The sequence below is a fragment of the Propithecus coquereli genome, unplaced genomic scaffold (assembly GCF_000956105.1).
Source record: "Propithecus coquereli isolate 6110/MARCELLA unplaced genomic scaffold, Pcoq_1.0 Scaffold9, whole genome shotgun sequence".
Taxonomy (NCBI): domain Eukaryota; kingdom Metazoa; phylum Chordata; class Mammalia; order Primates; family Indriidae; genus Propithecus; species Propithecus coquereli.
The window spans coordinates 2,278,883-2,302,601 of record NW_012155284.1 but is presented as its reverse complement, the minus strand read 5'-3'; the positions used below and the strand labels follow the sequence as shown (position 1 = coordinate 2,302,601).

The 23,719-nt window shown below is 36.3% G+C and overlaps 1 protein-coding gene across 1 annotated transcript in view; it reads left to right on the top strand.

Annotated features, from left to right (window-relative positions):
* Positions 1–23,719, top strand: part of MSH3 (mutS homolog 3) — a 209,051-nt gene that overhangs the window by 134,361 nt on the left and 50,971 nt on the right. Inside the window, exon 19 of the mRNA XM_012664615.1 lies at positions 12,505–12,616. Within this exon, the coding sequence (XP_012520069.1) occupies positions 12,505–12,616 (112 nt within the window). The remainder of the gene's footprint in view (positions 1–12,504; positions 12,617–23,719) is intronic.

The following is a 23,719-nucleotide window of genomic DNA, read 5'->3' as shown; positions in this document are numbered from 1 at the left end:
TCTCACTGTGGTTTTAATTTCCGTGATGATTAGTGATGTTGAACATTTTTTCATTTGCTTTTTCGCCATTTGTATATCTTCTTTTGAAAAATGTTTGTGTCTTTTGTCCACTTTCTAATGGAGTTTTTTTCTTACTAATTTGAGTTCTTGTAGATTCTAGATATTACTCCTTTGTTGGATGTATAGCTTGTAAATATTTTCTCCCATTCTGTAGGTTATTTACTCTGCTGATTATATTTTTTGCTGTGTTAGAAGCTTTTTAGTTTAATTAAGTTCCATTTATTTATTTTTATTTTTGTTGTATTTGCTTTTGGGGTCTTAGTCATAAATTCTTTGCCTAGACCAGTGTCCAGAAGAGTTTTTCCTAGGTTTTATTCTATAATTTTTATGGTTTTAGGTCTTATATTTAAGTCTTTAATCCATCTTGAGTTAATTTTTATATATGGTGAGAGAGAAGGATCTAGTTTCATTCTTCTGCACATGGCTATTCAATTTTCCCAGCATCATTTATTGAATTGGATGTCCTTTCCCCAGTGTATGTTTGTCTGCTTTGTTGAAGATCAGTTGGTTGTAGGTATATGGTTTTATTTCTGGGTTCTCTATTCTGTTTCATTGATCTGTGTGTTTTACACCAGTACTATGCTGTTTTGGTTACTATAGCCTTGTAGTGTAATTTGAAGTCGTAACGTGATGCCTCCAGCTTTGTTCTTTTTGCTTAGAATTGCTTTGGCTATTCAGGCTCTTTTTTGATTTCATATGTAATTTAGGATTGTTTTTTCTTATTCTGTGAATGTTCCTATCTCTTGCCTATTTTTTAATTGGATTTTTTGGGGGGGCTAATAAGCTCCTTAATTATTGTTATTGAGTTCTCTATATTTTCTGGTTATTAATCCCTTATCAGATGGATAGTTTGCAGATATTTTCTCCCATTCTGTGGGTTGTCTGTTCACTTTGTTGACTACTTCCTTTGCTGTGATGAAGCTTTTTAGCTTGATATAATGTAATCTCAGTTGTCTAATTTTGCTTTGGTTGCCTGTGCTTTTGAGGTGTTAACACAAAAAATCTTTTCCAGTGTCTTAGAGAGGTTTTCTCAATTTTCTTCTAGTAGTTTGATTTTTTCAGGTCTTAGATTCACATCTTTAATCCATTTTGGTTTGATTTTTGTGTATGGTAAGAGATAGAGGTATGGTTTTATTCTTCTACATACAGTTATCCAATTTTCCCCACACCATGAAAAGACTGTTCTTTCCCCATTGTATATTCTTTGCACCTTTGTCAAAGTCAGTCAGTTGTAAATGCACTGATTTATATCTGGTTTCTCTGTTCTGTTCTGTTGGTGTATTTGTCCATTTTTATTCCAGTACCCTGCTATTTTAGATACTATAGCTTTGTAGTAAATTTTGAAGTCAAGTAGTGTGATGCCTCCAGGTTTGTTCTTTTTGCACAGGATTGCTTTGGCCATTTGGGACCTTTTGTGGTTCTGTACAAATGTTAAGGTTTTTTTCCCCCATTTCTGTGAAGACTCTTTTGGCATTTTGATAGAGATTGCATTGAATCTGTACACTGATTTTGGTAATATTATCATTTTCACAGTATTCTTCTAATGCATGAGCATGGACTATCTTCCCTTTTTTTTTTTTTCTGTTCAGAGTTTTATAGTTTTCCTTCTATAGATCTTTCACTTTGGTTAGATTGATTCCTAGATATTTTATATTTTTTATAGCTATTATAAATGGGACTGCTTTCTTGTTTTCTTTTTCAGATTATTCAATGTTGCTATATTGAAATGCTACTGATTTTTGCATGTTGATTCTGTATCCTGGAACTTTACCAAATTCGTTTATCAGTTCTAACAGTTTTTTGGTGGAGTCTTTAGGTTTTCCTAGATGTAAGATCATGTTGTCTGGGAACAAGGCTAATTCCTTCCCAATTTGGATACCGTTTATTTCTTTCTCTTCCCTAAATGCTCTGGCCAGGATTTCTACTATTGTGTTGAATAAAACAGAAGTGAAAATGGGCATCCTTGTCTTGTTCCAGTCTTTATAGGAAGGGCCTTCAGTTTTTCCCTGTTCAGTACTATGTTAGATTTAGGTTTGTTGTTTATGGCCTTTATTATTTTGAGGTATGTTCCTTCTACACCCATTTTGATTATAAAGGATGTTGTATTTTATCAGATTCTTTTTTAGTATCTATTGAAACAATCATATGGTTTTTGTTCTTGATTCTGTTAATGTAATGTATCACATTTATTAATTTACATATGTTGAACCATCTTTGCATCCCTAGGATGAATCCCACTTGATCATGGTGAATGATCTTTATAATATGTTGTTAAATTTGTTTTGCTAGTATTTTGTTGAGGATTTTTGTATCTGTGGTCATCAGTGATATTGGCCTATAGTTTTCCTTTTTTGTCATGTCCTTGTCTAGTTTTGGTATCAGGGTAATAATGTTGGGTTTATAGAATGAGTTTGGAAGTATTCCCTCCTGTTCATTTTTTTTTTTTTGAAGAGTTTGAGTAGGATTGGTATTCTTTAAATGTTTGGTAGAATTCAACAGTGAAGCCATTGGGTCCTGGGCTTTTCTTTGATGGGAGACTTTTTATTATATCTTCTATCTTGTTATGCTTTATTTATTTATTGAGGTTTTCTATTTCTTCATGGTTCAATCTTGATAGGTTGTATGTGTCCCAGAACTCATCCATTTCTTCTAGGGTTTCCCAATTTGTTGACATATAATTGTTCATAATAGTCTCTAGTGATGCTTTGTATTTCTGAGGTCTCAGTTAATTCTTCTTTTTTGTTTCTGATTTATTTGGGTCTTCTCTCTTTTTTTTCCTAGTGTGGCTAAAAGTTTGTCGATTTTGTTTTATCTTTTCAAAAATCCAGCTTTTCATTTTGTTGATCTTCTGTATTTTCTCAGTCTCAATTTCATTTATTTCTTCTCTGATCTTTCTTTCCTCCTACTAATTTTGGGTTTGGTTCATTCTTGCTTTTCTAGTTCTTTGAGGTGCATTGTTAGGTTCTTTATTTGAACTCTTTCTACTTTTTTATTTTTCCAATTTCCTTTTGAGGCAGTATCTCGCCCAGGCTAGGGTACAGTGGCATGATCATGGCTCACTATAACCTCAAATTCGTGGGCTTCAACAATCCTCCTGCCTTAGCCTCCCAAATAGTTAGAACTGCAGGAATGCATTACCATACCCAGCTAATTTTTAAAATTTTTTGTAGAGACAGCGTCTCACTTTGTCACCCAAGCTGGTCTTGAACTCTTGGCCTCAAGCAGTCCTCCCGCCTCAGCCTCCCAAAGTGTTGGGATTACAGGCCACCACACCTGCTTTCTTTCTACCTTTTGATATAAGCATTTATTGCTGTAAGCTTTCGTCTTAGTACTGCTTTGCTGTATCCCATGGATTTTGATATGTTGAGTTTCCATTTTTATTTGTTTTAAGAAATTTTTAAATTTCATTCTTCATTTCTTCATTGACCAATTGGTGTTCAGGAGCCTGTTGTTCAATTTCCATGTGTTTGTGTATTTTCTGTAGTTCCTCTTGTTATTAATTTCTAGTTTTATTCCATTGTGATCAGAAAAGATACTTGATTTGATTTGTATTTTTTTGAATTCGTACAGACTTTTTTTGTGTCCTAAGATATGGTCTCTTCTGGAGAATGTTCCATGTGCTGATGAAAAGCATGTATATTCTGCAGCAGTTGAGTGAAATATTCTGTGTATGTCAGACCTGTTTGATCTAATATGTAGTTTACTGTTTCTGTGTGGTTGATCTGTTCATTATTGAGAGTGGGATTTTAAAGTCTCCTATTATTGTATTGCAGTCTGTTTGTCCCTTTAGGTCTACTAATTTTTGCTTTATGTTTGGGAGCTGTGGTGTTGGGTGCATAGATATTTATAATTGCCATATTCTCTTGCTGATACTGACTCCGTTTTCATTATACAGTGACCTTCCTTGTCTTTTTTAATAGTCTTTGACATCTATTTTATCTAATGGGAGTATAGCTACTCCTGTTCTTTTCTTGGTTTCCAGTTGCATGGAATATCTTTTTCTACCCCCTCGCTTTCAGTCTTTGTGTGTCTTTACAGGCAAAGTGGGTTTCTTGAAGGCAGCATTTAGTTGGGTCTTGTTTATTTATCCATTCAGCCACTCTATGCCTTTTAATTGGAGAATAGAGACCATTTACATTCAGCATTATTATTGATAAGTAAGAACTTAGTACTGCCATTTTGTTGCTTGTTTTCCAGTTGTTTGAGACTTCTTTCTTCCTTTCTTGCTGTGTGCCTTTGTGGTTTAGTGATTATCTCTGGTAGTATGTTTTAATATGTTACTTTTTTATTTGTCATGAATCTATTATAGGATTTTGTGCTATAGTTACCATGAAGCTTGCAAGAAAATCTTACAGATTTAATAAGTTATTTTAGAGAGTGACAACTTAGATCACAAAGAATAGAAACAAAGGTAAAAATGCACACAAAAATTTTTAGACTTAACTCCATCCCCCCATTTTGACTTTTAGTTGTTTCGATTTACACATTTTTATATTACTTATCTCTTAACAAGTTTCTGTAGCTGTTGTGGTCTTTAATTTGTCTTTTGGGCTTCATACTAGACTATGAGTAGATTGCACACTGCTAATACTGTAATAGAGTATTCTGTGTTTTTCTGTTTACTTAATTTTGCCAGTGGGTTTTATACCTTGAAAAATTTTCTTTTGCATGTTGGTGTTTTTTTCTTTCAGATTGAAGGAACTCCTTTTAGCATTTCTTGCAAGATGGTTCTGATGGTGGTTAATTCTCTCAGTATTTGTTTGTCAGGGAAAGACTTTATGTCTCCTTCAATATGAAATTTGAATGGCAATTTTTCTGGATACAGTATTCTTGGATGGCAGTCTTCTTTGAGCACTCTGAAAATGTCTTTCCACTCCCTCTGACCTGTATGGTTTCTGCTGAGAAGTCTGTTTCCAGATAAATTGGACCTTCTTTATATGTTATTTGCTTCTTATCTCTTGCTGCTTTTATGATCTTCTCTTTTTCCTTTTTCCTTTTTGAGAGTTTGATTATTATATACTTGGGGGTAGTCTTATTTGCGTTGAATCTGTTTGGTGTTCTAAGACCTTCCTATACCTGGATATTTACATCTTATGTTTTAGAAAGTTTTCTTTCTTCGAGTAAGCATTTTACCCCTTGTTTTTACTCAGCTCCCTCTTGAACACCAATAATTCTTAGATTTGGTCTTGTGAGGTAATTTTCTGTATCTTTTGGGCAGTATTCATTCCTTTTTTTTTTTTTTTCCCCTCCTCTAACTGTATTTTCATATAGGCAGTCTTCAAGCTCACTGATTCTTTCCTCTGCTTAGTTCATTCTACTGTTGAGAACCTCTAAAGAGTTCTTCAGTTTAGCAAATGTATTTCTAAGTTCCAAGATTTGTTTGATTTGTCGAAATATTATTTCAGTCTTTGTTAAATTTCTCTGATAAATTTCTGAATTGCTTTTCAAGTGTTATCTTGGAGATCACCAAGTCTCCTTAAAACTGCTATTTTGAATCCTTAATCAAAAAACACACAAATCACTATCGCGTTAGGATCAGTTACTTTGTCCTTTTGGGGAGGTCATGATTCTTTGTTTGCTGTTGTTTCTGGTGGGTATACGTCTGTGTCTTTGCGTTGAAGATTAGTTATTCCAGTTTTTTCACCTTCTGGCTTGTTTTGTTTTTTATTGAATATATTTGCTTAGCGATTCTTCACTGCTAGATTGCTGCCTCCTTTTTGGCTCTAGTGGTGCCTTTAAGCCCAGGTTCGCCTTGGCTCTAGTAAATAGTTGATATACTGCCAATCCCAAATGGGGGAGGTCCCAAAGGGATTGTCGCGGCAGTTTGGGAAGACTTGCAAGGGGCCATGCCCAGGGGACCTGGAGAACATACCTCCTATAGCCTGGTGATGCTCAACAGCCACTCTGATTTGACATCTCCTTTGCCCAAGTTACAGAGCCAAGTTTCCGGGGCTTGGGATGGTAGCCGTACCTCTCCATTTATCTCTGCCTGTCCTCAGGGATATTTCTCCCTTCAGACAGCCACAATGCTACCTCTGGGTTAAGGCAAGGACAAGGACAGATCTTCTGCTAGGTAACACAAGAAGGTGGGGAAGCTGCTTGACAATTTCAGTTTCATTTTTTCCCATGTAGAAATTGTTAGTTGGGGAGAGATTTTCCACGTACTTAGTTCTGGGCAGAATGGGGGTAGAGGCATTGCAGATGTAGAAGTCCAGTTCTCCTACCATCTGCTCAAAGTTTTTCTCTGTGGCCCAAGGAACTGTCTCATCCTCGTACTTGAGCTCTGGGTTGTTGCTGGTGTGTATCTTGGTACTGTATATTTGTTTTTGGTTTTCATGGGGGGTGAGGGGAGGGTGGGGAGTAAAGCCAACATGCCTCTATGCTGCCATTTTGGAATGGGAAATTCCAAAATAGGCATTTTAGAGCTGAAACTTTGCAGTACAGTTAATGGAGAAAAACTATATCCTATTTATCATCTGTAAAGATGAGATATGTAAATTTACTTTAGCTGGATCTAGTTCTGGAAGACTAAGAATCTACCTTCAATTGATTTGATTTTTTTCTTATACATTTGCAATGTTAGTAGGAGTTCTGTTGGGGTAAACAAGACTTATGAAGCAAACTTTTAATGGATTCTGTTTCTGAATTACATGGAGGATGGCTACAACCTGTGCATTTAGTGCATGTTCAGATAAAGCTCCTCCCATTGAAAAAGACTTATGCCTGATTTATCCCTTCTTATACTTCAAGTGGCCTTCTGCCATTTTCTGCTGCTGATAGTGAAACAAGGACATCTATATAATGTGTTTTGCTCCATTGAACCAAATTGAAATTTTCATATCTATGTCAATGTGTCTGTATGTACACCTAAACGTACATACGTAATGTATAATTTAAAATAATATATGGTTTTCCGTGTGATGTAATAATCGGAATCCAGCTTTGATGTCAGGGCTGGTTCTAGCCCATTCTCTGTCACAGTTTAACTAGCTGTGTACTCTTAAGTCTCAGGTGTGCATACGTAAAATTGTGAAAAGTAAAGTTATGAATTGGTAAATGAGGTAAATCTTTAAGTTGTAGGAATTCTTCATTGAGATATAGTTCTGGCAAAATCTATCTGAGGAGTGAAAATGTATCCCTCATTATATCATTGTAAAACTATGCAATTAATCCCTAGACTCATCAGATTTAAAAGATATTTTTAGAGCATCTGCTATATGCAAGTTTGATCCTAAATTTTTTCGGTTTGCAGCTTCTCCTTGTTCTTTTGACATCTTCTAGTGTGTGTGTGTGTGTGTGTATCTATATCTATATTTGTCTATATCTGTATCTATATATATATCTAGAGGCCCCTTGATTTACATAAGTAAAATTCAAATCTCTATGTATGTCCTTCAGAGTGTAGACTTTGGATTGGACGGGCACATATTTGAATAATAGCTTGTTCATTTAATAGCTCACCTTAAGCAAGTTACATAACCTCTATGATCCTTGGTTACTGCACAGATAAAATAATACCTCAGAAATGTGCAGATTAAATGAGATAAAGATATATAGGGCCAGGCAGATAATTACTTAGTAATAGCAGCTATTATTATTTACAGATGTTAAACTATTTAAAAATCAGAATGACTTAAGTATTATAAAATTTCTTTAATAGAAATATCTGAACTTATAGGTTGTTAGTACTTTCCATGGCCATATTAATTCTTTTTAAAAAATCATTTTTTACTTCTCTGTCAATTCTCAATCTTACAGCTTATCTCTTTGAACACAGTAAACATAGTTATTTTAAAGCCTATGTCTGATAATTGAAATAACTGGAGTCCCTGTGGGTCTGTTTCTATTGTTTGTTGTTTCTGCTAGTTTTCATTCATGTATCTCCTTGAATGTCTGGTTATTTTGGTTATCTACTGGGCATTATACTGGGCAAAATAATTTGATGTTATACTCATTCCAAAAGAGTTACTTTTGCTTTTATCAGACCTCTCAGGACAGTAACAATCTAGCATCACTTAATACAAATCAGGGGTTGAGGTGATTCAAAGGTGAGCTACACTTTCTACTTCAGATACACTCTTATGCTGGTGTATAGCCCCTCAGTGTCTTATTCCAGAGCAAACTGTCCATAGCACTCAGCCTCAGCTATTCCCTCAGAAATTAGCAAACATCGACAGGGGAAAATGGCTCCTTCCTGGGCCTCTGTCCCACCCAGATCCTGGCTTGATAATTTCTTGCCATCTTATTAGTTATCAGGTACCTTTGGGTAGCTGTTTTCTATATGTTGTCCAACTTTTTTGTTTTTCCTCAGTAGGAGGATTGTTTCAAATCATCTAGGCAATCAGTAAGACATTTAGAAAATATTTCTCATGCTAAAAAATTTTCTGAATTGGTTACCATATATTTTATATTAAGAAAAATCCATCTGAAAAATATCTAAATAAATCAAACCATAGCCTTTTGGTAATGTCATCAGTCTCTTTTTTGGCAAAAATGAAATTGAATGTAAATAGCCATGAAATAGGAAACTTCTTTGTAAAATACATTTTAAACTAGTATGTACATACCTGAAATTTACACGTATTTGTCTTAGATTTCCAGCTTTTTAAAAAACTTCAATGCATTTGAGCTATTGCAGTTCAAATTGATTATTTGGCTTCATAATTGCATCTTTTCTTTCCAAATGCTATTAGGATATCTTATTCACTGCAGGGTAAACCTTTAGGCAAAAGTTCTTATCAATAGTGTACTGTTTTACTAATAGAGATTTTGTACTGTTTCTCTGGGGCAGTTAAAAGAGAGATGTAGTTTTAAAATACAAAATAAAATAAATTTGTTCAAGTTCAAATGTTTTATTCTTCCTAAGAACTATCTAGATTTCCTTAGTTCTTTTTCCTTCACTACCGTAAGATAGCATCAATATGTTTTTCATATTTTTCTTGCTCTGACTAGTCATTCCATCCTAATATATCATCCCAGTTCTGTGAATTATCCTTTGCTTCTGACTCTAGCAGGGAGTGTTTTGTCATTAAATAATTTTGATAGCAACAGAATAAGTCAGTGTAAATTTTAGTGCAGAACAAATCACTCAATTTTATTCTAAGATAAAAAGCTTCCTGAGAAGTCATATCAATGTCATGAATATGATGTATTGATTTCACTTGGCAGAGCACCTATGATTTTATTTTAAAATTGATATCACTTATAAATGCTTTTTTATAGTAAATTCATAACTCACCTAGATAAGAATTCTGTCTTCAGAATTATACTCTAAAATCCCAAAGCTATCCTTTTCTTGTAATTTTAAGCATCTCTCTCCAACATACAAATTACAAATTATTTACTCAGGAGATACTGTAGTCACTTTCTTTGAAAAATGTGAGAGTACATTCTTGGGATTTTATCAGCCAGGTATATTGAAGAAGAAGAATTTAAGTATTTAGGAAAGTAGTATTTCTTGGTGTTATGAGTAAGGTCAGAACTGTGTTTATATGTGAAAGTTATGAATCAACTCGAGGAGGTCATTGGTAGGATGCTGAAAAAGACCAACAAATGGCCAAAAAACTGGTAAGATGTTCAATCTTAGTAATCAATGAGTGCAAATTAAAACAGTAATATAACACTGTTCACCCATCACATTGTCAAAAATTAAAAAGTTTGATAATACCAACTCTAGGTGAAGGTATGAAAAAGTCAGCATTCACATCTTGCTTGTGGAAAGGTGAATTGGTATAGCTGCTCTTATCTATTAAAATAAAAATATAGGCATACCCTATGACTTAGAAATTCCACTTCAAGAATTTCCTCTAGCTCAGGGAAACACTTGGACACGTACATGTGGAGATACATATAACGTTATTCATTGCAGCATTGTTTACAGCGGTAAAAATTAGGACATAGCCTAAATGTTTAACAGTAGAGTTAACTCATGATGTAGCAACTTCAAAAGAATCCTGAAGCTCTGACAAGAAATGATCCTTAATCTTCAGTATATCATACCGTAAGAGTTCATTGGACATAATTGCAGTTTCTTAAAGGTTTTCCAAGGAACAAAGAAAAAGTTTACTGTTTGTTTTTTAAAAAGGAGAGTAAAACTTATTCTGTCTTACATTTATCCTGTGGCTCCATTGGACCCTTTTATAAATCTAGTATTTTGGGATCTTTAGTGATTTTATTTTTCTTATATCTTGAAACATTTTGTTATTTCATCGTGCTGGGGATTATTTCAACATTGTTTATCAGTTATTCCAACTACACCATAAAAGTCTAACATAAAAAGAAAACAGGAGAACGATGATACAAAAGTGAGAGGAAAAAAATCACTATCACATCATCCTTCCATTTTCTTACTGTATTGCCTAATGCGTTACATGATCTTTCAAGAAGATACAAAAGAACACAGATGCCACCATTGGCATCTGCTTCTAGCTCATTGAACACAGTCAAGAATTCAGAATTTTTCATTTTTCACCTATAATAGCAAGAGAAAACAATTGACAGAAGGCATTGCACATTTATTAGGTTAATCAGAAGATCAATGTGAAGAGAAAGGTCCCAATGCTCTGGATACTAATGATGATGGTGGAATTTCTTGTATAAACAAAATCTAAGTGTTTAGATGACAATATCCTAGATGAATTTTCCCAAACTCAAGAATCAATGTGTGAATAATGTATTTGTAAGGGCAAAATGAAATGTGTTATTTTCATCCATGTAGTCATTCTGTAGGAAGCATTTATCATGCAATATTTGGTGACAAGAACTCGAACCATCCTGTTTTGCTAAAAGACGTGGTATCCTTCTATCCTTTATTATATTTGTTCACTAAAATTTACTTGTTACAGTTTGTAGGCGGACAGGCAGGAGATTGAAAGGAAATAAATCATGTAGAAATGAAAGTATTCATTTGATTTATTCTAATTGGTATTCATAAATCTAAAAATGAAAATGCCTTGCAATTATGGAGCAAAGAAGATAGCTTTCCTCTCTTCAAGAAAATTATGAGCTTTAAAGCATTTCAAAAAATTCTTCAAGTGTTGCATTTTTGTTGATGCAAGTGTGAGAAGAACGAGAAGTCATGAACTAGAACCTATTAGAAATGTATTGAAATTTAGAATTTACTATGTAGTCAGTGCAAACCAGAATTTAGTATTTACAAATGAGTATGTTCCAGGGACATGCTTGACAGCCGATGAGCAGTTACATTCAGAATGTGTTGCCCATTCCAGGTATATATACTTTGAAAACCAGGAAAATATAGAATAAAAATTTGAGATTTGCTGTCTTTAAATTCTTATTAAAATTTGTCATGAGATTTTTCTTTTTTAACTATTGCTTTATTCTTACTTCTGTAAATTAAATAAAAGGGTCCATTGGACTCAGATGGTAGATGGTGAAAATCTATTTTTTATTTATACTGAGGGTTAAAAATAAAGTTATTGAAATTTTTTAGAAAGTAGTTGCAGAATGATATATTACAGTATGATTTTTTAAAAAGAAAACAGAACCAGTACAATGCATATATAAACATAAATGCATAGAAGAAGGTTGCTAGGAAGTCACCAAACTAGTTTCAGTGATAACCTCTGGAGAGGAGACCTGAGAGTAGGGCAGGGCTCAGAGCGACCTGGATATATAGATAAGGCTGTAGATAAAAGCAGGATATAGAGGTTTTAAAAAGCATGAAGAACAGCAAGGCAAAAAAATAATTTTTGTATCAAAAGTGAAAGATACTAAAGACCATAGAAAGATGTTTCAATTAAGCACAATATGAAAATTTTAGGTCATTTTGTTTCCAAGTTCAACACATAACAAGTTTATATTGATATAATGAATTTAGAAATAATTTTACATGATTTCCTTTGTTATACTTATTACTGAAAATAATTTAAGCAGCAATAATCTGAACTGTTATCTTTACTAACGAAAATATTGATTTGATCTTAGGCAATAATAGAAATATGAAAGATAAAGCCGAGTGCAGTAGTATGTTCCTATATTTCCAGCTACTCGAGAGGCAGAGGCAGGAAGATCACTTGAGCCCAGGAGTTCAAGGCTCTAGTGTACTGTGATTGCACCTTTGAATAGCCATGACACTCCAGCCTGGGCAATATGGCAAGACCCCATCTCTTAAAAAAATTCTTTAAAAAGAAAAGGGATTGTATAAAGATAAACTGCAATATTAGAATTGTCATAAGACTCTTCTAAAGTTTATGCTTCAGTGCACTATTACTGTAATAATTACTTTCCCAGTTTTATTTTACAGTTAAAATTTGACTTTTACACTCAGAGCCTTATTCTGGATACATGTTCTTAAAAATCTATATTTAAGGTTTTGTTGTTTGTCTTACAAACTGCATACTGAAATTTTTCATGCTGTCTTAGGGGTTTTCTTAAAAGGCTATTTCCTTGCCTGGTAAATTGTAACATAACTTCTTTTTGCAGACCAACTGTACGAGAAGAAAAGAAAATCATAATAAAAAATGGCAGGCACCCTGTAATTGACATGTTGCTGGGAGAACAGGATCAGTATGTTCCCAATAGTACAAATTTATCAGTAAGTACCATATTATGCCAAAAAATAACTAAAAGTCGATAACATCCCAAACTCTTAAATACTAAATAAATGTGTTGATAATTAAACATCACCCAAATTTTAACTTTGGCTTTAGATGGACTAATCCTGGGCATAGTTTTATGTTTACCACTAAATATGGAATTGGTGCTATTTCCAATGAAAGATTATCCATAGATGGAAAAATTTAGCAACTAAACGATTGGTCCTAATTAGTTAACCTAGGTAACCTAATAAAAATATTTTGTATTTGTAAATACCCAAGTATGCTTATGGGATTGGAATCTATGGTTTTGCAAGTCCCTATTAGTGTATATGCTTTGTCCTGTGTTCTACTATTTTCAAAAGTTCTGTGAAAGAATCACAGATGTTTCACCTGATTCCAGTGATGAGAATTCTCATTATCTGGGCTAGAGCTCTCTTAGAGAACATTAATGATCCTAAATACTTACTTATTTAACACATGCACACTGAGTGCCTATGCTCCAGGTAATGAAGTGAGTATTAGGAACAGAGAGTGGTAAGTAAGACAGAACTCTTCCCTACCCTCCCAGAGAAGATAGGCTAATATAATACAGCTTGGTGAGTGCCGTGATACAGGAAACCAGTGTGTCCTGGCAATAGACAGCAGGTCGACCTAACCCAGTCAGGAAGGAGCACTCAGGGAGGTTCCCCAGGGATGAGATATCAACTGAAGAATGAGTCTGTGCACACCAGAGAAGGGGAGGGGAGTATTCCAGGTAGAGGAACCGGCATCATAAAGGCTGGAAGTGAGGCATAGCAGGATAAATTCAAGGAACTGAAAGATGTTGAGCAAGGTTGGAGCATAGAGTATAAAGAAAGAAGTGTTCAGATAAGGAAGAAACCAATTCACTTCACAAAGAGTGAACTTTTAGGGTGTGTAAGTTACATTGTCAAAGCTGACTAGAGCTGGACACTAGTTAAAGTGGTAAGGATAGATTTTATTCAGTAATACTATTGTAATATGGAAGAGTCCAACATGAATTGAACTCAACTTTGATTTGCGCAGAGGTGACTGGGCATTTTAAGGAGAGAATGACGGATTAGTGAGGGGTAATAGGCTGGGGGCTGTGTGAGGGTGGTTAATGGGAAACCCATTTGGGTTTACTAATTGGTGCTTATACCACTTAAATACCACCTTTCAAAGAGCCAGCTCTCCAGTCCTTGGGAAGACAGTTCTAGTTAGAAAATTTACATCTCAAAGGGGTAGAGAAAGTATTTATAATTGGAAACTTTCTAAAATAACTGTTCTAAGAAGGGCTTCAGGGGTCCATCTGCCTATCACCAAGTTTTGGCTAGAACAGTGAATTCTGACAACACTGAGCTTTCTCGGGCATTTTAAACGGGGCTGGGGTCATCCTAAGGATGTAGCCCTTGAACTGTTAGAAACTATGCTGGTGCTCAAGTTTCTAAGTGGGGAGAATAGAGAAAATCATTTGTGCTCAGAGTCTGTAGTTTTTATATGCCAAAGTTGAGACCTCACTTAGAAGAGGGCTCGGAGAAGTCTGACCAGAGTTTAATCTTAGAGAGGGTCTTCATCAACACAGAGTAAAATAGTATGGTGCTGGGGTCAAAGGATTAATATGTAGGGAGTAGTAGTGAGAGAGGTTATATCAAACAGTGAAATGCTTGACTTTAAGATTTCAGAGGTAGTGTTCTTCTGGGAGATGGCAAGATCGTAGGTGTGGCCATGGAAGGTAGGTAACACAAGGGGTCTTTGGACCCCTTTGGAGATGAAGAGATCAAGGAACAGAGTTTGACAAAGAGTCGTCGATGTGAATGTTGAAATCATCTAAGATAACAGCAGCATTTGTCGTGGAAGACGGCATTGATCCAGATGTCCAAGATTGCAAGGAGTGGGGACCGGTGACCTGGAAGTTTGCAGATGCCCGCAGTGAGGACGAGCAGAGGTGGTAAGGCCCGAAAGAAGCAAAGAACTTCTGTGGCAGAGAGCTCAGTCCCCAGATGAGAGGGCTGCAGGGGAGTAACACACAGCTCGATTTCACTTTTAAGCCTTCATTTCACATATGAAGGAAATGGTAAACAAAGTGATTAGAAACAGAAATATTGGGGAATTTTTCTGAGGACAGCGAGAGAATTGAGGTGTAGGGGAGCAGTTGGAGAGTAGATCAGAGAAAGGAATCCCAGAACAGGAGGAAGTTGGGACTGTAACAAAGTGTTCTACCCCAGGCTGTGAGCAAGGATGACAGAGATATGTGGTAGGTGAATTTGGTGGGCCTTAAGAGTGGGAAGTGAAAGGAGATGCTTTGAATTATGTCCAGTTTAATACAGCATTTCGATATCATACAAAGACTTGGTGGTATATAACCCGTATCTTAATCTGTTCGGGCTGCTATAACAAAATATAGATTGAGTAGCTTATAAACAACAGAAATTTATTTCTCATGGTTTTGGAGTCTGGGAAGTCCAAGGTCAAGGTACCAGCAGGCTTGGTTTCTGCTGAGGGCCTGTTTCCTGGTTTGTAGATGGCACCTTCTTGCTGTGTACTCACATGGTGGAAGGGGCAAGGGGTCTCTTGTAGACTCTCATGACCTCAACACTTCCAAAGGCCCCCACCTTCTAATACCATCACTTTGAGAGTTAGGATTTCAACATATGAATCTTGGGGGGAGACACGAGCGCTCAGACCACAGCAACCTAAGACCCAAGGTCTATAAATTTGTTCATTCTTGTTAGGAAATTTGTGTATTTCTTGTTAGGATGTTTGTGTGTTACTTATTTATCAAACAAGTTAATAAGTACTAATCCTTTTGTTATCTTTAAAAAGAAGACTATGTAACTATAATTCCTTTTTCAGTTCCCATAATACCAGTAGGGCATAGCTTTTCTTGAAAAAAGAATATAGTTCTAATATTTAATAGCTTAGTTTATATTTAACTTACAAGGCACTTAAAAATCATTTTCTGTTGTCATTCCTATGCCCATCAACTTGATCCTAAGTATATTATCCTTGGCATTGGTCTTTTTTGTTGTTGTTTCTTTTTTTCTTTCTTTTTTTCTTTTTCCCTCTTTCTTTTAAAAAGTATGTTATACTGTTTAATAAAGCAAGATTTGAGGAACAAAAATAGCTTTCTGTCTAATTACAGGAATGTTTTAAAGAAACATTGAACTCTTATATTTAAATCTTTACAAAATAAATGGTATGATTTTTTTTTCCAAGTAGGCACCTCAGAATATTCCAGAATATTCATTTCTATTACATATGCTTTCTCTAACTTGAGTAGGAGTTGATATAGAATTGTTGCTATGGTGAAGTGCATTCTATTTTTCAGGGTGTAAATTTATATGTAAGGATAGTGTTGAGAAAGAACTTACGTAAAATTCAATTTAAAATATTTTATGGGTGTTAATTATAAAATACACCCTGAAAATAATTTCAGAGTTAAATGACATTGTTGCTTTTGATAATCATGTAGTTTTAAGACATGGCCTTTTGTACATGTAATTATAAGTATACTTTTCTGGATTCTGCATTATATGCACTTATTATAGTCCTTCTGAACAAGCCAACTTTCTACCCACTTTTGTTCTCCCAGTTTTAAGAATAGTTTTTTAAACCCTCTTTTTTGGTCGCCTTCCCTGATTCACTACATAATCTTAAGTATTTGTAGCTGCGGCTGCCACTGAATCTCCGACCTCCACCCTGCCCACCTCTGTGTGTTCTCTACTGTGCAGCCACAGGGCTTCTCTCGCCTGTCATGTCACTCTCCCTTTTGAATTCATGCTTTACACTCCAGCCAGATTGGACTTCTTGTTGTTCCCAAGTCACTATGCCTCTGGGACTTGGCAGATGGTGTTCACTCTGCCTAAAATGTCATCGTTCCCCACCCCACCCACTGCCGCCTCGTGCCCACAGCCCACTCACCCCACCTCCCAGCTCCTGCTTGTTCAAGTCTTGTCTTAGATGTCAGCTCTTGCACTAAGCCTTCCCTCATCCAGGCTGGGGTGGGGATCCCTCTCGTACCCTCACCATTCTGTGTTTCTCCCCATCTTAGTACTTATCCCACTAAATTATGATCACTCGTTTTTGATTTGTGTTTCCCAGTGCACTATAAGCATGAAGAGAATAGGAAATGTTCCTCTCTTGTTTAGGTGTAATCCCCGGATTAGTCACAGCTCTCTGGCACACCTAATCAAATTCATTAAATCAATAAGGATTAGCTAGAATTCTTTTAGCAGTCTCCAAGTCTTGCTTTAAATTTTTGCCTCTTTTGTTCACAAAATGTTATTTTTCAAGATATTATATGGGGATTTCACAGTTTACAGAATAATTTTACTGTTGAACTAGAAGGGAAATTAGAGATCTTTTAGTGTAACCACCTCTTCATACTTGTGAGCAAACTAAAGCTCGAAAAGGGGAAGTGACCTGCCAGAGGTTACCGGAATTGGATAATCTTGAACTATTTCCCTGAACATAAGGGAAATATTCTAAGGCAAGGCAGTGTTTTCCAACCTTTTTCACTTGGCAGCACACATAGAAAATGGTAATATTTTGATGGCACACTGGAATAAAAAGGGGAAGACGTTGCTCCGGGGCAAAGGAGGCTGGCCAAGGGGCTATAGCTGCCCAAACCCCACCTGCCACCTTGTGGGATAATGGACCAGCATCTTAGCACACCTGTCACCCTATGAAGCAGAGCAAGACATGCTCCTTGGGAAGCTCCATCATACCCACTGCAGCCTCAACTTTCCCAGGATTGTTTGCTTATTAAACCAGATGACTTTTTTTAATGGATGGATTTTGACAGCAAATAAAGTTTGGATTTTTAGTTTGTGGGTATTTTTTTTTAATATAAATAATATAAATTAAACGTATGGGAGGGGAGGAGAAAATGTGGTTAACAGCTCAATTTGTGGAAGGGAAAGAAATGAGTCAAATGTGCAGAACAGGAAGATTCCCAGTAAGTGCTTGAACCATGTGGCTCTCTCTAGCCCAAGGGGGAAATCCACAGCCCAGGTGTTCTAGAGCTGGGCCAGGGTGGACACTGAGATCCTGGGCACAATCCCTTCTGAGATCAAGAAAAGGCCGAGGCCTTTCAGTCCTAAGCACTGTGTGTGGCACATAGTAGGTGCTCACATATTTGTTACATGAACCAGTGCTTGAAGCTGGTAAGAATGGAGACAAAATTTCCCAACTTCTTCCCTTCTCCCAGTACAAAAAACTTCTAGCTGTCCCAGAAATGCTTGCTTTGGCTATAGAAAAGGTAAAAATAAGACTAGTTGACAGTAATATTTATAAGCTGTTGACTATTTGTATCTAATTACCAAGCAGAAAAATAATAATGCATACAATAAAATATGAGCATTAAGTTTAACTCCATGGCTAAAGTATTCCCATAGATGCTATAAATTCTCATAGATCCTATAAATGTGTTTTTCATATAGCATGATCTTTGGATCATGGGCCCAAGGATTAAAATTAGAAGAAACATTAATGGCAGCTGAACGTTGTTTTCTGGCACTTCTTCCTCTGGTGCCCCTTTCTCCTGGGATAGAGAAGGACATTTGTATGATAAAAGTGTTCTTACCTGTGTGGCTGTCTCTGCCCCATACATTGCTCTTTTCTCTTCTTGTCCCTTACCTGTCTCCGCTGATTGAACTCCTACTGATCCTTCAAGACCCAACAAAATACTACCTCCTTTCTCACCCTCACTCTGGCCAGAGATAATCTCTCTCTATTCTAGCACTTTCTTTGTTCTGTTTTTTTAAAGTTCTTCTTACATACTACTTCTTGGTATACAGGTATAGTGGGAAAGTGCCTCATGGGAGATGTAAATTAAAATCCTACTCTGCTATTATTTATTGTCATCTTGGACAGGCCACCATACTGACTGGTCCTTGGTTTCCTCATCTGTAAAATAATGGTATTGAACTGGGCAACAGCCAGCTCTCACACTCTGGGGAACGTAGACTAGGCAGCACCCAGGCACTAGAGGATTTAGGTCCTTACCTAAATGCAGCCTGTGCCTCACTTCCAGCCTCACTTCCCCCTTTCTGTTTATAGTTCACCTTGGGTTAAAAGAGCAAGGATTTGGCTGAGAGCTTGCCTCGGGGAGGCTTATACTTGGGAATCTCTTACTGTAACCTGCCATTGATTGACATTTTCAAGGAATAAAATACTTTGAAACTGTCAAACTTTCTCAGCAGTCTGCAGCTGTTATAAAAATAGTTCTACCATAATTCTTCTTTAAAAGTAGATGTCAATATTTATACCTGTCAAGGAAGAAAGCTTTTTTTCCCCCCAGAAAATTAGCTGTTGTCCAGGGCTTAGAAATTAACATATGACAATTTTAGTTTTATTTTTTCCTGCTGTACATCTCCTTTCTTTAGCGATACTATGACTGACCATCGTTCTGGTGTACCTAGTGACAGACCCAAGGACCATGAGCTAGAGCACCTCTTCTTTTATTTAGCAGTGACTGTGATTCCCTGTCATTGAAAATCCACTTCCACAGTAGTGACCACAGCCTGACCAGGTTCACCAGGCACCACTTTTCCCAAGTACTTCATGCAAGTGAATTCCATAGCCTCCCTCTCCTAAGCAAATCTGGGACAAAGCTCTGGTGTCAGTTTAGTCCCTTCCCTTTGGTTCCACCCAGGGCCACATATCCAAGTAATCCTAAATATGCCTGGATTTGGTGCATGAGATCATTTAATTCAACTCCCTCATTTTCGAGAGGGAGAAACTGAATTGTATTGGCTTACCCAAACTTTGCACTAGAAACCACCTTTCCTGATTTGTGGACCAATTCTTTATTCATATTCTTTCATTTTCCCACTTGGTCTTTGCTTGTCAAGGCTCTTGTAGAAATTGACACCACAGGCTGGGCGCGGTGGCTCACGCCTGTAATCCTAGTACTCTGGGAGGCCGAGGCGGATGGATCGCTCAAGGTTAGGAGTTCGAGACCAGCCTGAGCAAGAGTGAGACCCCTGTCTCTACTAAAAAATAGAGAGAAATGATCTGGACAACTAAAAATATACATATAGAAAAAAAATTAGCCAGGCATGGTGGCACATGCCTGTAGTCCCAGCTACTAGGGAGGCTGAGGCAGGAGAATCGCTTGAGCCCAGGAGTTTGAGGTTGCTGTGAGCTAGACTGACGCCATGGCACTCTAGCCTGGGCAACAGAGTGAAACTCTGTCTCAAAAAAAAAAAAAAAAGAAATTGACACCACAGTGAAAATTTCTCCAGACCTTTTTTGTATAATACTTAACATAGTATGCATTTAGTAAATGGTTGTTAGTACCTCTCATTGCTGCAAAACCCATTTACAAGTAAGTTATAGATTGACATTTGGGATACAAAGAAAGGGAGAAAGAAGGGGAGAAAATTGTTCCTTAATTGCCAAATCTGTTAAGCTTTTGGCAGATTTCCTTTGTCTTTTCTTGTATTTTTAAAAAACATAGCCATGATTTTTTTATATAAGAATTTTATATCCTGCTTTTTTCACTTAATGTCATAATGCAAATATTTTTCTGTATTTTAAAAAGATCTTAAGATAAGTTTTAATGACTTCATTGTATTCAATATGGATGTACCATAATTATCTTAAAATTTTCTATTTTGATTTTTTTTTTTTTTTGCTGTTATAAATAACTCTGTTATGGTACCTCATGGAATTTATTCTTGCAAGTGGAATTGGGACCTCAAAATGCTCATGGTAGAAAAGTTGGAAAACTATAGAGAAAACAAAAATCAGCTAGGTAACTCAATTTGAATTTCTCCTTTCATTCAGTAAGTGGGTGGTTGTCTCAATCCATAAATAATTCCCCCTAAAATCATTTACTGAGAGTCGCATTTAATTAGATCAAATCTAACTTTTCACGTAAAACAGATGGCTGCAGATCTTGTTAAAAGTGTGGCATCTCCTCTCTCAATTAAATTTTAAATAATCTCCTGGATCTTAGTTTTCTTGAAAAATCGGGAAGACGATATTGAATATACATTTAGAATGGCTCCTGGCACAGGGCAAGCATTATCTAAGTGGGCTTTCATTTTAGGTAGTTAATTAAAATAAATTGATGTTAATGGCCATGGAAAGCAGGTTTTCAGTGGGCTTTTAAATAGAGGAGGAAAGTGAACCTGCACTGGGCATACCCCATTCTTCCCCTAGACTCCGCCTGTCCCAGGAAGGCTCAAATGGTACCTCATGTGGCTCCTGTCACTGTTCATCTACTTTTTTCCCAAGGCTCTCCCTGCTTTCTCTGAGCCACAGTCCTGTGAAGTCTGCAGTTCCTACAGAGGGAAACTGTGGGAACGGGGTGAGCATGTGGGACTCCTGTGGTGCCTATGAGGGACTGGAAAGGAGGCATGGTAGGACATGGGCCAACCCTCCCGTTTCTCTAAGGGGCCAATGATGGTTCCCAGAAGTTGGGTTTTTTTGGCCAGGCATAGTGGTTCCACCTGTAATCCCAGCTCTTTGGGACTCCAAGGCAGGAGAGTCGCATGAGGCCAGGAATTCAATACCAGCCTTGATAACAAAGCGAGACCCCATCTCTAACAAAAAAAAAAGTAGCTGAGATTTTTTTGGTGTGCTGAGTCTCACAGCCATTGATCAATCAGAACTCATGCTATAGTTCTGGGGCAGGGCATAGTAGACATCTGGTGGTCCATTAAATTACTGGATTGAATGGCAGTGTAGAGTAGGGTTGCCAGACATAGCAAATAAAAGTAGAGGACTTCCAGTTAAATCTGAATTTCAGGTAAACAATGAATAATTTTTTAGGGTAAGTATGTCCTAGGCAATATTTGTTTTATACTAAAACATTATTTGTTGTTTACCAGAAATTCAAATTTTACTGAGTGTCCTGTATTTGACCTGGCAACCCTAGTCTAGAGGGACCTTATGGAGGGTCCAGGATGGTGAGAGGGGCACTTATCCAGATCTGGGAAATAGTGTTTAACTATTATTTCAAAATTATTAACTAGTTTGGTTGTGCAGATGCATGTCAGCCAAATATCATCCCCAGGTCACATTCATAATTATTATAGGATCATGCTTTGTTCATGTCTGTGATTTGAAAAGTTTAAAAAATTTCAACATGTATTGTAAAATTGTTCTCCATAAGGACTATCCCAGTTTATACCACCACCTCCAACAGTATTAAACAAAACTCTGGGAAGGAGATAATTAATTTGACCTTGATATTCTGTATGTGATTAGGTAGCCCTGTTCTGTTAGCCTTCAACTATAGGAATCTGCTGGAGCACTGTCACTGGAATGAAGACAACCTACCTTGTAAGTTTTGTTTTCTGATATCTTGGGCTGAAATACCCACAGGAATCTACCCATCATTTCCAGAAAGTGAAGTTTTTACTTGGAGTTTATTTTCTAGTCCAATAGCTTATATCATATTTTATATTTCAGTAGATGCCAGAGCAAAGCCCTGAGGGTCTTGGTGTTTCTGTTGCTTGCTCAGTGGTGTCAGTGGCTCTCAGAGTTGTAGCGTTGCTGCCTAACCTCAGACCAAAATAGCCAAGAGTGGCTGAAATAGATATTTGGATCAGGAAACAACCATGGTAGTCAGGCAGGACATTCTAGAAGGGATGGTGGAAATAAACTTCTCCATACTCATAAGTCCTCTTAATATTATTTTTGACTTTTCAAGCATCTAAATTTCCCCTAACACATATAATTAAATACTGGAAATAGACATTGGGATTTATTTACTAGAAAATTTAAGATATTCTACACTTTAAGTACATTGAACTTGTATCACAGAACTTTTAAATAATGAATCTAATATTTTAAAGGAGATTACTTAATTTTTTGTTTTTTCACTTTTAATATGATGCCTTATGATGACCAAAAGTCTTAATTTTAATGAAGTTTAATTTTATTGAAGTTGAATGTATCAGTCCTTCCTTTATGGGTGAGTGTTTTTGTGCCTTACTTAAGAAATTCTTCCAATCCCTGAAGTCATAAAGATATTCTCCTATAATTCCTTAAAAGTTTTGATTTTCAGATTTAAGTCATTAGTCTATCCAGAATTTATTTTTATGTATGATGTGAAGTAGAATTCTAATCTCATGTCTTTCTATTGTTCTGTACCGGTTTTCAAATAATCCATCATTCCCCCATCAATATACAGAATTTTTTGTCACATACTAAGTTTCCATATTTTCATGGGGCTGTTTTGGACTCTTTTTTACTGGTCAGGTTTTTGTCTCCCTCCATTTTAACAATTTCTTACATCTAGTAGGGAAAGTTCTTTCCACATATTTTTCTAATAGAACTTCTTGACCTTTCTTTAGCATTTGTTCCTCTGTTTTATTTTAGAATCAGCTTACTCAGTTCCTTGGGGAAAAAAATTGGGATTTTTATTGGAATTGCACTGATCCTATAGATCAGTTTGGAGAGAAGTGGGCATCTTTATAATACATATGCAGCATATGAACATGTCCCTCCATGAACACAGTATATAGAAAGTCCCCACTTAATGTTGTTGGTAGGTCCTTGGAAATTGCAATTTTAAGTGAAACTGTGTAATGAAACCAGTTTTACCATAGGCTAATTGATATAAACAGGACTTAAGTTCCTATAGCATATTTCTGATCACAAAAACATCACTGAACTTCTAAATAAAGACCCAAACACTTTCAGTATTAAAATTGAAATAAATGTAAGCTATACATACACTTAAGAAAGATTAATAAAATAAGATAATTATTTAGTCCCTTATCCCAATTCAGGATTGCAGGTGGTGTGAGCCTACCCCAGCAACTCAGGATGCAAGGCAGGAACCAGCGCTAGACACGACGCCATCCCATTGCAGGGCACACCCACACTCACTCCAACTGGAACCATTTAGACATGCCAATTCACCTAACAGGGACATCTTTGGGATGTGGGAGGCAACTGTAGTACCTGGAAAAAACCAGCATAGATGTGGGAAAACAAGTAAACATGCAAAAACACAGACAGTGGGCCCAGCCCAGAATCAATTTTTGTTTTTTTCCCTCATCAATGTTATAATGAAACAATGTTGAATGAAATGACATTATTTGAGGACCTGTTGTACTTCTATTTTGGTTTTCTTTAAG